The 17,124-nt window shown below is 38.3% G+C and overlaps 1 protein-coding gene across 8 annotated transcripts in view; it reads left to right on the forward strand.

Annotated features, from left to right (window-relative positions):
* The window catches only part of LOC139447100 (DISP complex protein LRCH3-like), a 116,774-nt gene extending 100,167 nt beyond the window's left edge, over positions 1-16,607 (forward strand). For all 8 annotated transcript variants that reach the window (XM_071228260.1, XM_071228261.1, XM_071228264.1 and 5 more), the window contains 3 exons: positions 887-1,024; positions 1,569-1,646; positions 12,835-16,607. In XM_071228260.1, the coding sequence (XP_071084361.1) occupies positions 887-1,024; positions 1,569-1,646; positions 12,835-12,948 (330 nt within the window). In that variant the 3' untranslated portion in view covers positions 12,949-16,607. The remainder of the gene's footprint in view (positions 1-886; positions 1,025-1,568; positions 1,647-12,834) is intronic.
* Positions 16,608-17,124: the final 517 nt, after the last annotated feature.

Here is a 17,124-nt window from a genome sequence, read left to right on the forward strand (position 1 = left end):
ATACATAGATTCACAAGCCCTGTAGGGGGCACGGGTGGCCCAGTCGTCTAAGGCGCCGCGATTCGCTGTGCAGAGTTGCGTCCCTTGGGCACACCAGAAACCTATGATTATGGGTTCGAATCCCGGTTCGCCCCGATAATGTTTCTAGGTTTGTCAGCACCATACCTGTGCTCGTGGGTTTCATCGAAGTGGTAAACGTCTGAGACCTGCATCACTTTGGGCTTTCCTCCCACATTAAGCTGACTCGCCGTGATATAACTGGAATACTGTTCAAAGCGGTGTTAAACCCAACTCACTCACTCACATGCCCTGTATTGTGATACATTACAAGTTATGTTGATATAAAAACATGTAGATAGTAACAGAAACAACCAGCTTACGCAGATTCTCTAGTATTTCCCTGTTGACTATAATCAGCATAACATTGACAGGGCCCTGTAGCCTATATGTTTCTGCCCTACAACATCCCACCTTCTAGCCTAGTGGTTAAAGCGTTCGCTCGTCACGCCGAAGACCCGGGTTCGATTCCCGACATGGGTACTATGTGTGAAGCCCATTTCTGGTGTCCCCCGCCATGATATTGCTGTAATATTGCTGAAAGCAGCGTAAAATCAAACTATCCCACTCCCACCTTCTATCTCTGACATTTAATAACAAATCAGGGTTGTGATTGACTTGCAAGAAGAAAGAATATCAACTGATGAAATATAAGTATTGCACCAATAGTATTGTAATATGTATCACATTGTTATGCCCCTGTGCCTGTCTGATGTGAATCAAGTGTGTGGCTTTAGTGTTATCAAGTTTGTGATTTTTGTGATGCATATATTTGTTTGTGAAACTATGTTTGATTTCACGTCGTCATCATCATCATCTTTGTTCACAGACAATCGAGTCTCGTCTGAAGGTGACATTGCCTGAAAACCTACCTGACGCCTTGAAGGATGGTGTTGTGCTGTGCCACTTAGCCAATCAGATTCGACCACGCTCGGTGGGCAGCATCCATGTCCCGTCTCCCGCTGTGGTAAGAATGATAGAGACTGTTAAGTGAGTGAGTTTGGTGTAACGCCGCTTTGAACTGTATTCCAGTTATTTCACCATGTGGCAGTTTAATGTATGAGGAAAGCCAAAAGTAATGCAGGCCTCAGACGTTTACCACTTTAGCGAAACCCAGCAGCACGGGTTTGGTGCTGACATACCTAGAAATATTATCAGGGCAAACCGGCATTTGAACCCACGATGGCGTGCCCAAGGGAGGCAACTCTGCACAGCGAATTGCAATGCCTTAGATAACTGGGACGCCTGTACCCCTCGAGAAAGACTGTTTAAGGATTCCCAGTGCATTGATGTGTCACAAAGACTTTCGGCAGTCATACTCATGCTTTGGGAACGGGACTCAGGGAATGTGTGGTGAGATGCGCTTGGTCGATGCAAGATTTATGCCAGCGTGAATATAAATATGTGATTATTTCCACTTATTTTATTAGTGTCATGGGTACTAAAAATGAAGTGGTCAATAACCATCCTTAAAATGACATATCACTGAATTATGTCCTTAACCGTTTCAGCCCAAGCTGACAATGGCAAAATGTCGAAGAAATGTCGAAAACTTTCTTGATGCCTGTCGGAAGATAGGAGTGGACCAAGTAAGTACTATGTTGCTCTATCAAGTGATACAGGTGTTGGAGGAATGGGTTATCGGCTGTTGTTTTATACTCATCAGAGTCTTGATGATTGACCTAACGGGTAGGACAGTGGGCTGAAAAACAACTTGTTGTGATTCAAATTACCAGACCAAAGTCTTGAATCTTAATAATATTTTTTTCAATACATTACAGGATATTCCTGTTGTCAAGCTGGTGTATATTTAATTTTCTATGACTTCAGACTTATAATTCCAAAATTGTTGTAATTAGAACCACAATAGTTATTTTTTTAGCCTTATGGACACTTCTACTAATAATAGCACTTTAACATTTGGTTGAAATGAAGAAGACTTTTGTTATTTTCTAGTTCATGTTACTTAGTTGAAAATTCTGACCTTCATGGAGTTATCCTCTCTTGGGTACTTTCCCAGTGCCCATCCCCTGGGTACAGGCAGAGAGGATGCTGGGAAGGTTTATGTCTAACGTGAAAGGTAAGGAGTGGGCTGTGTTGGGCGAGGCTTCTGCCTGGGATACCAGAAAGAGTCTAGATGAACATGTAGAATAAGTTGACAGACAATGCTACTCTGTAGTCCACATCAACCTCATTCCATTTTGCCATCAGTACATCATTTCTCGAAACAACCTTTTTATGTCCATAATTGTTGAAAACAAGATTCTACTCGATATGTCAGAAATACTGTAGCATGTAAACCATTTTCTGTTGGATACTTTGTGACGATAAAGGAAGAGTGAAAGTAATACTAAATTGTGAAGGGAAACACAAAGTTTTTAGTGTTGTGGGTATTTATAAAGAAATATTGGTAACTTTATTACCTACTGTCGCACATGTTGGCCTTATCATACATATAAAGTAATATTATGCTGGTAATTTATGCAGAAACTGTGAGTGGTCTTTTTTATGTAGGGGATCACTTATTTTGTCACAGCAGTTTATTGCCAATCATCCACCACTGCCCCTTTCTCCCCACAATGAATAATGACTGGTCCCTTACATAGCGTATCTATGAACTTTATACTGAGTGCGGCAAAGGTGGAGTGAGGGAGGTGGTGGAACCAGCTCCTGGAAGAAGTTTGTAGTCTATGAACAAGAGGGTTGTGTTTGTCATTAAGGCTTGGTAACCCTGCTTTAGAAATGACATACTCAGATTACATGATCAAAGAGATGTGTTTGTTGATTGTGACAGTGATAAGTAGGCATGCAATTTGTGAAATTAACAGCAGTTGTGTAGACATGTTTCACTTGAATATTCACTACTAAAATGACAATATGAGCTTCAAAGGTACTTCACTGAAGGACACAAATAAGTCATTCAGAAAAAAAATAGCATATTTATTTCCGTGGTCATTAGAATAATTTACTGATAGCTTAATTTCTTCATTTAGAACCAGGCTAAGACTGTGCATTGTCTTCATCTTTTCTTTTGTACTGGCAGCAAGAGCGCAACACACTTCCTAAAGCATATACTCTTCTTATAACTTCATTGAAACCTGGGAAAACTGTTCCTTTGACTATTGAATCATATCCAAGTTTAAGGGAAGAGACAATGACACGGGACGACACTCTCTGTGATGTTGTAGAATCCCACCTTGTACATGTGGGTCTCTCTCCCCACGTCCCCACTCAACAATAAACTAATGGCAACAGGGGCCTTTCCTCCCACACTAAGCTGATATTACTGGAATACTGCTAAAAGTAGTGTTTAACACCTCACTCACTCACAACAGAGTTGACAGATGTTGTTGGGCTGGGTGACCCTGACAGACACCATGGCCAGCTGCTAGCTGAGTATTGACTGTGTCCTGACAACTAGAGGCCCCACTGGTGTGTGTGGTTCAGTTACCGTGGGTGACCCTGACAGACACCATGGCCAGCTGCTAGCTGAGTATTGACTGTGTCCTGACAACTAGAGGCCCCACTGGTGTGTGTGGTTCAGTTACCGTGGGTGACCCTGACAGACACCATGGCCAGCTGCTAGCTGAGTATTGACTGTGTCCTGACAACTAGAGGCCCCACTGGTGTGTGTGGTCCAGTTACCGTGGGTGACCCTGACAGATACCATGGCCAGCTGCTAGCTGAGTATTGACTGTGTCCTGACAACTAGAGGTGCTTGCAACAGTGCAAAAAAGTTTACTCTGATTTGGTTCCTAATTGTCATTCCAGAGAACATTTCTACCTGAAAACTCCCGAAAAAGTGATGTCAGTTTTCACAGGTTTCAATGTATGATTTGATCATTTCTTTGCTTGAACGTCACGAAACGTGTATGGACTAAAGAAAATCAATTTCCATTCCAGAATTTCTCTTTGCAAAGTGCATGATTGCTTTATCATGAAACTTGTATAAAAACGGATGTTTTCAAAGAAATGTAAAGTCTCCTATTTGTTAATTTGTTGAGAAAATGTGTGTAACGCTTTTGCTGGTATGCATGTGATATTTCTTATTTCTTTTTTCCATATTTGTCTTCCACAATCCACTAACATTCTGCCTGTTCCGGCAAAACATACCAGCTGTATTCTGGCAAGCTTCGTGTTATTGTGACTTTTTACTTTGCTAACATATTATTTCATTCTGTATAAGACAAATATGATCAATTTTGAATAATTGTTAGTCTAAAATAACCCCAACTGGTTTTATTAAGTCAAGCCAGAGAGATGTTGTAATCTGATACTGGTCTGATGTTATGGCACTGAAATAGTGACTGGAGTGATGGGACTTGTACTGTCTTACCACTAAGACTCCTGTAAGCCTATGTTAAAGTCTTAGCACTAAGACTCCTGTAACCCTATGTTAAAGTCTTAGCACTAAGACTCCTGTAACCTTATGTTAAAGTCTTAGCACTAAGACTCCTGTAACCCTATGTTAAAGTCTTAGCACTAAGACTCCTGTATCCCTGTGTTAAAATATTATAATTGGGGCACTATTGCTACAACAGCTTCATGAAGTGAAGACAGTATTGGATCTGGTGTTCTTTGGCAGGCACCCTTCCATGCTGATACCTGCTTGATCATGTACATGATGTATGTGTCATCAGAACTAATCAAGGTTCTTGCACTAAATATAAAGCGACGTGCATGTGTGTGGCTGCTTGTGCCAGGCCAGTTTTATAGTGCTAGCCCACTGAGACACTGCACACCGAGATGACCAGTCCTTGTTTTATCCCCGTAACACCAGGCAGGATAACAAGAACCACCTTTTGATATGACGCAACCAGGACATTGAACCACTGACCTACCGTTCTCTGGGCAGAAACTCTATCCACTAGACCACAGATGCAGTCTTCACTGCAGTGGCCAACCTGTTGATTGTGTGTTTGGGGCATGAGTTGTCCTGTGATCTCACAATTCATAATGAAGAGATAAGCTGCCAAAGATTGTGAGTCTTGGTTTGTCAGAACCATACCCATCACCTGTGGGCATTGGTTTCATTCAGGACATCGGATGTGACAAAATTATTGTTCAAATTAGCATCGTATCCAACGTGTGGTTCCACCAGATTTCATTCTGGGCTTCCTTCTACAATATGCAAGCATGTTGTGATGTCAATGTTACCTTGAAAGTCAACTTGCCCAGTGATACATGCCCTGGCAGCATGGATTGTTGCTCATTCTATCAACCACTGGTTTGTCTGCCGCAGACTTGACTAATTACCAGCTGGTATGATATAGGCCATACATACCCTGGCTGCATGGATTGTTGCTCATTCTATCAACCACTGGTTTGTCTGTTCCAGACTTAACAAATTACCAGCTGGTTTGATATGGTGTGACACATGCCCTGGCTGCATGGATTGTTGCTCATTCTATCAACCACTGGTCTGTCTGCTCTTGCCAAAATAGCAGGAAAACAATTTATTCCTTTTTCTTTATCAATTGTGTAAGGAGGGAAATATCTTTTTTTCATTATGTTGTCTACATCCCACAGTCAATATGCATGGTCATAATTTCTCTTTTTTTGTGTCTTTTTTTCTCTGTGCTTCAGCTTTAATCAGTACGAAGCTAATGCTAGACTTGTCATAAATTATTTGGGTTTGAATGTTTTGAAAATTCTTTGAAACCTTCTGTTTTTGATGAAGGTCCCCCCTTTTGTTCCTGTTGATGGTTGTTCACGAGTATTTTCTCACTTTAAATGTAACTACGTAGGTAATTTGTGTTTGACCTCCATTGTGACAGTAATTGTTACATGTTGTCTTGGTTACTGTCCAGGTTTGAGAAAATTATTCATTGTTGAGATTATGTTCAGCAATTAATCAAGATTGTGGCCTATTTCTACTAACATGATATTTTATGCTTTTTCCCTATTATTACCCGGGAATAAACATTTATATGTACTAACATGCTTTGATATTTTGCCGCTTATGTAAATCTTGGTTATTCTACGGAAATTCACTTAGCCAAGCCAGTTTAATTCTTAACACCTTTGACCTGCATGGATGGATGTTTTTGTCATAGCTCATTGTATTGTTTATTTCAGTTTACCAATGCCTGCACTTGCCCATCATCCTATGTTGCAATCCCAGCATGCTGTTGTCAAAATGGCTGACTGATCTGTTGCACAGTCTTAGCTTCAGGGAGAATCTCAAAACTGAAAGTTACATGCAAGATAGGTCTAAAAATCGCAGTCTTTTAAAAAGAAGAAATGATTAGACAATTTAGTATGTTCTATAAACAGACAGTATTTGGGTCTTGTTTGTGGAGTGTTGAGTTGCTGTCCTGATATGATGTGATTATAAATTATCATGTTTTGAAATGTTAAATTCTATTTATAATTTTAGGACTAGGACCAAATGTTTGCGTCCTATTTTTCAGGCTGACCTGTGTGCATGTGAAGATATAGTGGAGGAAATTCGACTTGCACGCGTCGCTAATACTGTGCAACATTTAGTCACCTTTCCACGACTAACATCTGTTGATTATTATGTGACATACCTCTGTATAGCCATCCTCTGTCTCACATGCTTTTTCCTCTTCCAACCACCTGTGTAGTTACTGCAGAAGACAGCAGGCATCTTTCACACATGGGATATAGTCCGTATTGGGCAAATAGAAAAAATGACAAGGGAGGCAACTCAAATTTGGAGACTTGCCTATCACTTTCATGCATGTCAGTATTGACCATGGGCTAATCAAAATTTTATAAGGGAGGCAACTCATATTTGGAGACTTGACTAGGACTTTCATGCATGTCGGTGTTCACCATGGTCTAATAAAATATTTACAAGGGAGGCAACTGAAATTTGGAGACTTGCCTATCACTTTCATGCATGTCGGTATTGACCATGGGCTAATCAAAAATTTATAAGGGAGGCAACTCAAATGTGGAGACTTGCCTATCACTTTCATGCATGTCAGTATTGGCCATGGGCTAATAAAATATTTACAAGGGAGGCAACTCATATTTGGAGACTAGCCTACTCGTATGTGGTCCAAATAAGGTCATAGTCAGCATGGCGGTTACAACATACAACCAACACAGGAGACCATGATCTCATGAGCAGGTGCCCTAAAGGAATAAATACTCCACCTTCTATATATTGGTGTGACAAGCAGGGCCAAGATAATGTGTAATTAGAGGTGTTTTATATGCTTTGACTAAATAATAGCAAGATAGTGGAATAGCTTAGTGGTTAAAGCGGCAGGTTGCCACACATAACACATGGGTTCATTTCCTCAGATTGATACCCTGTGTGAAACCCCTGTCTTGGTGTCCCCTGATGTGGCTGGAATATTGCCAAGGGAGACATGCATAAACCCTACTCAGTCACACTCTGTGATTAATAGAAGAGGACTTGTGACAGGATGGTGTCATTGTGTTTATGATTCAGGGTCTTTGTGTCCTCATACTGCACTGTCACAAGATTTCTATGTTGCTTGAAGCACAGGCAGATATGTTGCATGAAATGCATGGCAGCACCCACTCCTATGATTTAAGCAGACAGCAATATCTATAAGGGTATCAATCATTTTATGTACTCCATGAGATCAAATGGTGATTTCTCATTGGACAAGAGCCATGTACTTTAAATTGAGTTATTACACTAGCCTGTGACCAATATGTTTAGTATCCAGAGATTTCATATGTGTTCAGTAATAATAATAATAATAATTTTTATTAATAATAATATTAATTATAGACTCCATACACAAGGTGCGTGCCGAAAGCGCTAACGTTATTACTCCGGCCAGTGGATGAGTGTGCACTTGATTTTCATTCTCAGCTCCCTGGGGAGTATACGTGTATACAGCCCAACCCAATACCTGCTCAGAGACTTCTATGGAACCCTTGTGTTGATTTTGTATGTTGACTTTGGTGCCTGACTGTCCGTTATGGCAGTGTCTTCAGAGTGGTCACAGACAATTGTTACTATTTGTGACAAATTATCACTATGGATCCAACAGTATTTGCAGAGAAAGAAAACATGCAATACTCAAAGTGATATGCTTGATAATATACTCACTCAAACTTATTAATTCCAATATTTATTATACTAATTTTACTGCATGTTACTACATATCAGGGCTCGATTGAAGGAACTGATTTAACTTGCAGCAGGTGCATGTTGACATGAAAACCTAGTTGCACAAGACAGAAACAGGTTGCATCATTGTCCCGTACATTTATCACAGTTGAAACATTGTCTTTCAGTACCCACAGTTTGATGACATCACGCCTCCAAAAGCTTGACACATACATATAACACATTTATTATTGATGTAGTGGTAAATAAAGCTTGGAGGTATTGAATGTTTTCAAAGATTTGCTGATAGATTTTGACAAGCGCTTGGTCCATGAAGACATAAATATTAGGTTTTCATTTTTCAATAATAGGTTGCACTGGTGCATGTTTTATACAGCTAAATCGAGCCCTGCATATGTAAGAAAATCTCTTGCCGAATGTTCCTGGTCACTGCTTTGCGCCATGTATAAGATGTGAATGACAGCCGACAAATAGTATTTTGTGGCAGTGAAGTGAGGATGTCGTTAACTATGTCAGTATGTTGCCAAATTTGATTGGTTGAATCAGTTAGCTGTTGTATGATTTCAGCCAATCAAACATTAGCAAGCTGTGATACATTATCACCATGCCTTAGCTAGTAATATGTTGTTGATGGTTTATAGACTGTTGTTTCAATACCAATCTGGCTTTCATTTCTCTGGGTCAGCCCTGGCATAAGACAGCTGTGAGCAAGCTTAAATGAAAAGATCCCAGCAAACTGCAACATAAAATATTTTACAGTGAAACCTCAGCATTGTCACTGGGACCATCAAACACATTTTGGGTTGGACAAACTCAAGTATATACAAGATTCAGATTTTCTAAGACATTTCCAGTGATCTATCATGATATAACATTTATACTAAGTTTTCATATGATAATTAGATCCACAGCAAGCCCTTTTATAAGTTATCATGGTGTAACATTTATACAAAATTTCATATAATTATAGAATAGCAAGTAATGCATAATATAGGTAAATGCAGAAACAAAATATCAGTAGTTTCATGTATAGTTTTTTTTAGATAGATGCTATCCTAAGATAACGAGAACACATCTCCCAGACATCTTTGTCTTATTGAATAGTATTAAATAGTATTTGCAGGAAACGTTAATTATTAGTCACCAACATATTACAGTATAAAATCAGAAACTGTTATTCTTGAGATCTTGAGCTCCTAAAAGAGGAAATACGGTACATAGACTTCAGGAGTGTGTTGAGTTTAACAATGTTTGAGGTTTCACTGTAGGTTCTCACCATATAGTTAGTTGCTATGGCAATGTGTGGCATTACTCGTCTACAGAATGCATCATAATCAAAATAATAACAGTGGAATCATAAGACATAATTATGGAAGGCCAGTTGTCTACAGTTTCAGAATTCAGTATCACACAAACCCAGGTCCTGGTTTTAAAAAATCAGTATTCGAGAAATATTTGGATTTTCGTTGTATCCAGAGACAATATACCGATGATCTCTGCTGTATCACCTATAAACAATATTAAGCATGTCAGCTTTTCAGTTTACTGCTTATGAACCTTGTTAATTTGTATTATGCAATAAATAGCTTATTAATATTATGCCATGAATTCAAGGTGTGTTTGCTGTTGCAGTGTGTCTATATCACAGGTGCAATGATGAACTGGATCCTTGTTACTGTTAATCAGTTGTCCGACATATGCAATGTAATCAAGTGACGTTATTGTTCATGACTTGTTGACTGCTGTAAATGATTGTTGTTGTAATCAAAATATTTTGATGTTTTGTAACTATATCTCGTGTGCCTAGCTTAGCAAGAATGTATAGTGTATACTCCCATATTGTGTATGTCATGATCTTGTCCTAATATCCTGTTTAAAGACATGGTTGAAGCTCAACATATCTGAGGTAGTTTCCTAATCGTAGGTGTGAACTTTAACTTTTAACAGTTCATATGTATGTGTCAAGGCATGCAAGGTTTTGTATTTAATCCTGTTATTCTTGAAATACTCTTGTTATATATTTCATACAGGTCTTTGATGTATTGCCAACAAAATGTGGTTATAACCTATTTTATTATTCCCCTTCAGTGCTCAATTTGAAATACTTTTCACATTTCTTTTATACAGTGTAGCCCTTTTGTTTTATACCAGCTGTGTTCAGCTGTTTCTTTGCTTTTAAACAACAAGAACAATCATCAAAATAATGTAGAAACAGATGGCCTAATATTTTTGAGTGTCATCAATACTCAGCCTTAATCAAAGCAATAGCTTGTTTGAATGTTGACAGTGGACAAAAGGATGACCAGGGAGTGTTGCCTTGCAGTCAGTGTTAGTGTATACAACAGTTAGGAGTCCTCATATAAGACATGGTGCCTGGGGTGTCCTATACAGGTGTTATCATATATTGTTCCTATAAAGATGCAGTTAAGTCTTCTGCTTAGTCTCATCCCAGAAACACATCTTAGGGCTGCCACTATTGTAAGTTCATGTCATGTAAGCCCAACATGGAGACATACAGCAGAACATGGTTGTAATCAACTCCAAGGGACCGTTGAAATAAATATCCGTAGTTCGTTATTCTCCAAGTCATGTTTCTCTTCTGCAGTGTGAAACACCAACATTGTGGTACACAAGTTAAATGGGTTGTTGATCATGCGTTTAGAACACAAAGAAATAACAATATCGGTTTATTTGCATTTTAGGTGCCACAATTCGCTGTGCAGAATTGCGTTTCTTGGGCACACCAGAAACTTATGATCATGGGTTTCGAATCCTAGTTCGCCCTGATTATGTTTCTAGGTTTGTCAGGACCCTACCCGTGCTTGTTTGATACTTGCACCTGCTTCACTTTGGGCTTTCCTCCCACACTTAGTTGACATGCCAAGATATGACTGGAATACTGTTGAAAGTGGCGTGAAACCCACTCACTCACTCACTCACTCACTCTCTCACTCACTCACAAGTATGTCCAGATGCTTCGTATGAAGTCAGGTTAGGTCACCTATTGGGTGTTGCATCAGGGACCTCAAAATCAAATATGTCAGTCACGCTATCTCAGTTAAATGTTTGGTTTTATATCCTCGATATGGACTTATGTTGTAGTGACAAGTATAGTTTGGATTCATCGCTGAATTATGAAAAACTTGAGCGTGCTAGATTTTGACATACTTTTGTAACTTAATATTTAGTTTAAGGTCTCTTGGAGATGAAACATCAGTTTGCTGTGTTTGTTAATTTGTTCCTTTTGTGAATTCTAAATGATTAATTAAATAGTAAGCAGCCAGGACTTCTGAAATAGTTCAGTACAACCGTTGTTTCGTTAAAACTATGTTCTCCTGTATATATACTGCTGAAGAAGTTCAAGAACACCCGAATCCTTTGTATTACTATAGTTAACGTCTTGCCATGATGGGTTCAGAATCTCATTCAGCCTGATTATTGTATAGTGGCAAGTATGTATCATGATACAACACTATTCCCACTTCGTTACATCACTACTAGGGCTGGGATGAGTCAAAATTTACTACCCGGGTATCCACCCCCCTATTACCTGACCCTACCCGGGTACCCACTGTAGGTCTCAAGAGATAAGTGAAACATGTCTGATTGGGAATAGTTTCGGCGTACTCCTGTATATAATATATTTAGATACACGTCTAATCCGATCTGGTCATATATACACTGACGTTGATGTTTTATCATACGCAAACATATAAAGTCAGAAGGAATGTGTGCAAAGTCAGAAAGAAATGAGAACATTTATCACTTATAGTGTAACCATAGAGTTCAAGATAATTTTTGCCATTAAACAATATAATCACGTGACTAACCACGGGTTCGGGTAGTCCTGTGGGTACCCGGGTCCTTCTCAGAACCCACCCGACCCGGGTACCCGAGTTACCCGTCCCAGCCCTAATCCCTACTATATACACATACAGCAACTCTGTCCTACCACGTTGTTACATTCCTACTGTGCGTACATACATCCACTGTTCATGTTCACTTATATATATATGATTTATTAAGTGAACACCCTGATTTGGATATTTGATAAAACAAGAATCATACCCTGAATGTACTTAGCGAAAGAACCAAATCTGTGCTTGTTAAACATATTACATTGTTGCATTGCATTTATTGTTGTATTGATGTTGTGAAGGCAATTCAGATCTTACAGAACATTAATTTGGTTGTTGAAAGTATTATGGTTTTCATTGCTTGTGATCCTGTTTCGGAGATTGACGTTTATACATTGCACATTCCCTTTCTTCTTTCTTACTTCAAACATCAGTCCATCACAAAGACAAATCATGCCAATCGCTTCACTTCATCGTTGTTTCCTAAAACTAATTATATAAACCTTGTTAGAAACAATAATGATGAAGATATCTTGCCTGCAATTACCTTCAGATGTTTGACATGCAAGTTGTTTTCTGTAAGGTGAAGGTTGAAAGTCTGTAATATATCAAGATTGCTTTTTTGACCTCATACTACTCCCTGAAATGATTGATAAAGTAGGTAGTTGTTAATCTTAGCATACAGGTCATTCATCTAGTTAAATGAGCAGTATAACCCAAACACAGAAATTGTTCATATTCTTGTATTATGCATGAACAGTTTTATTAATAACATTTTGTGATGCTTTGCAATGCTATACCACTTTTATTTATTTCAATTCTTCTTAATCCTTTCAGGAGCAGATATGTTCAGCTCACGATATTCTTGAAGAGAAGGGTATTTCCCGTGTGGCAATCACAGTTGCTGCCCTTGTCGCCATAGGAACCAACCCCAAACAGTCGGCCGTATGACAATTGGGCGAGCTGCTAGGGGCCATTGCCTGTCTATTTATAGTGTTGGTGCTCTTCCTATCAGCCTCGGAGCAAATGGGTGTTCCCGTCTACCCCTATGACTAGAGTTATCTCCCTTGAGGATACACTGGGGTTAGACATTAATGGGTCCACCTTTGTTGGATTTTTGTGCATGTGATGTCAATGACTCTGCCAAGCATATGCATTTGAAACATTAATAAATAACATTTGTTTATGAATCACATGCACAAAAATGAGTCAAAATGTGCCTTGTAATGCAAACACCACTCTGATATCTCTCATACTTTAGCATAATAAACAAAGTTTCCTGTGTAAATTTTGCAAGAGTTTTCGTTAAATACATCAAATTCTCTCAGAATATGGAGGGTTGGTCAGACAGTGGTATTACAGGACATTTTGGCTCTAAATCCTTCATCTTAACAAATCCCTTAGGCTTGATTAGGTATTCATTCAAGCAATAGGGGTCTGTAATAAGATACTGATTGGGTAAAGGAATGCTACAAGAACTGTATATATTCGTGTGTAACTTACATGGATGTAAATGTGTAAATATGGCCACAAGACGTACTTAGTTAAGTGCAAGTCACATATTTCATACTAGTATCATTTGATTTTAAAAATAATTGTAGACAGTAGATGTTTTACTGAGGACCGATACTGACAATACCGAAGTGCTTGGTTTGACCTTTTATGACTGTTGTTTGCTTATTTCCTTGAATTAAATTGATAAGAAGAAAAAACAGTTACATATACTATTACTTGATATATGAATAAGCCAATATGCAAAGAACATGTTGTTCCAAGAAGTCACTGCCAAGCCACATTTGCAAGTCTTGAGAGAATTGCAATTATGTTGATATATCCATCCATACTGAAATATCTAGTCATGAGAAATGGTTCTGTGAAAAAAAAGTAGCGAAACACTTATACTCTGTGATTCTATAATATCATGCCTTATGTGAATATCAGTTTTTATATCAATTGTATTCTGATTCTATTCCATATTCTATATTGTATATCCTTAATATTCTTATTTTTTCTAACTACTTCATTTGTGTAAATACATACTTTGAGCCACATGTGAATGTGATTTCTATGTTTGTTACTAACTGACAGAAGAATTAGCATTCCTTCCCAATCAGTTGATTCAGAGGTTTTGCTTTGAAAGGCGGCACAGGATTGACTGTACAAAGTTGTAGAAAATAAGGTATTATTTTCAAGTGCAATAACACTGGTTTTAAGACAGAATTCTATAATATATTGGATTTGCTTCAATGTCCTTTAAACCCCTTGTAATAAGTTAAGTGTTTCATTCTTATTGAGGAATCATTGTATCAAGTAGAGTTCTCTTTCAAAGACAACATTCTTGAACACAGAGAACTGGTTTCAAATTTTACTAAAACAGCTGTCATACTATAAATGCCCATCAGTGAATTCACAGACTGTTGTCTGTTTTAGTAATTAGATATAAACTCAGTACATAGATTTTCTTTTGTTGTTTTACTTTTTATTCATATTCACAACGAAGTACTCTTTAAACCACAATGATTCACTGAATCTGGATTTATTGCTAATAGGTTTACTGGACATTGAAGCGTCTCTTCACAATCAAAAAGTGATGCATACATTTTCCACACATGCCTCAAGAATTTTCGTTAGAATTTCGAATTTGTAACATTTCAATGAATGTTTCTTAATTTGATTCTATTTACATTCTCTCTATAACTTGCCTTTGACTTTAAAACTTAATTTTTGCCCCTTTAGTGTTAAAATGTTTATGATTTAATGTTTGCTTTGTTTATTTTCTTGTCAAGCCTGTAACATAGCATTTGGATGATTCTGTTATAGCTGTCACTCAAGGGGCTATATTTTGAGGCTGTGTGGTGTATGACTTCTGAGATAACTAATCAGACCAGACTAATCAGATATAACCAGATGATTTATCAACAACCACTTTGAGACTAGGGAGCACTTGGATGTTTCGTTCACACAGGAGTACACAGCACTTCACTGTCGTGGGCTGGGTGGGGCTTGGTCATATCTTGGTGTGGAATCTGTGTTAAGCTTGGTCCTACCTTCATGCTATCTAATAGTCAGGGAACTCACATGACACGCTATTCGACACATTGTGGACCCAGGTCACCAATGGATTTATTTTAGTGAGTAAGAACCATGCACCAGCAGGCTATGGTTGACATTTCTGCTGCCTTGCTAATTATGTACTGGTGTAAGGTAAATCCAAACAATCAGGGAATTTGGAAAATAACACCATGTTGCAATGAAATGTGGCTTCATTTTGGTTCCTGGTGTAACATGCTGTAAACAATCTTCAAGTGGAGGACTCACAAGGACATTCAATGTCGCTAGGAACTAATCTTGCTCTCAGCTTTGCTGTGCTGTGAAGGTTGATTATAAACAGTGCATTAATTTTCAAAATTCAGCCTCCCAATTTCATGTTAATTAATATTAATTCATCCACGATCAGCTGGTGTTTATTCCTATTTAACACTTAATTCCTCCTGAGTCTTCTAGTCATTCATATCGTTTGATCAAATCCATGTTCACTGACAGTGAATACCAACCAGGAATTGTCTGATCACCAGCCAGTGCGTTCATCACACAGATTCCTAGTCAAGACTATGACAGCTTATAGTGGGGAAGGTTTAGGGACACATGTTAAGCAGGAACAGGCAATTGGACAAAATTACCGACCTAGCAGCTGAATTACATTGGCTTTGGCCAAAACTGGGCCATGTTTGAACTTAAGGAAGACATGTATGACATCTCTTGCTTCAGTTTGAATATGTCCCCTGTGTATGTAACTGACTGTTGACATTACTGCAACTATCACGAGCTTCCAGATTTACTCTTAACCCTTTCAATGAACACACCTGTAAGTGTTGCTAATAACTTAAGGCTTGGAATACCATGCTCATGGGGAACTTGTTAACTGAATCATGGCCTTGGCATTGTCTCAGCTTTGACCGATGTGAAACCACTCCTCCAAGCGGGTGCATACTTCAGTGGCAAATAACATTGAAAGGGTAAAGAATTGATTAATATTACATGTTGGAATCCACCTTAACCCTTTTGAAACATGTTCCATTTGATATTTACTGCTGTAAATTGAAGCTGGTAGTTAAGGGGTTAAGTGGTAGATCCGTATCTACTGGTGTTCTGGCTTGGAGTTGCTCAGCACTGATGTCCAACTGCTTATTGTCGTCATCATCGTCAGTTGTTTAGATGGATCAGAAAATAATCATGTATTGCAGTCTTAATCCTAGAAGGCAGTCAGATTATAACCAGGAAGATATTTCACAAGATGTTCAAATCACTTTCTTAACTCGCCAACAACTACTTATAAACAAACGTAAGAAAAGCAATGCTGGAACCTACTTTTGCAGTGTATTGGGATTAATTCCGGCCTGGAACCAGACGCTTGAGATCCACCCATGGATGTGTTTTCATGTGCTGTATTTACAAAAGTTTAGTCAGCATTGTGGTTTTCTTAAGGTGTTTATCAGGAAGTCATTCAAAAACAAGATGCTCAAATCAGATTGTAATTAACACAATCAGATATGCAATATTCTAATTTTGTTCCAAGTTTGGTACCTTGTATTACAGTTACTTGTTACGACTTTAATGCAAGTTAAATATGATAGGACAATATGCAAGTTATCACACATTCCAATACTGCATTTCATTACCCTCATTTGTCAGTCTTATTTGAGACGTACATTTAAAGATCTTTCCCCTATTATAAACTGACTGCTCTTTAGGACTAAAACTAGACATATACCTGTTAGTGTGTGTGTAAATATTTATATTTTGTTTTTGGAGTTCATAAATTACAATTTAAAATGATTTATAACACCATCAAATATTCACCCAAATATAGACGTATGATATAATACATGGTAATAATCATTATCAGTATATTGAATCAGTGTTTGAAATTCAGGATGAAAAGCAAGGGGTCCTGGTGCTCTGGTGCCCTATTGTTAAAAGATCAATATTTTAGGGAGTCCCTGGATGAAGTACTGTTGGGAGAGCTCAAAGGACCCCAGGAGTCCCCTTAATTTAGAACCATCAGTTATGATCCATGATCCATCCTCCATACACATGTAGACACATTAATCAATGTTTAGTACCATA

Source organism: Haliotis cracherodii, unplaced genomic scaffold, assembly GCF_022045235.1.
Source record: "Haliotis cracherodii isolate W230 unplaced genomic scaffold, xgHalCrac1.p SCAF_7, whole genome shotgun sequence".
Taxonomy (NCBI): Eukaryota; Metazoa; Mollusca; class Gastropoda; order Lepetellida; family Haliotidae; genus Haliotis; species Haliotis cracherodii.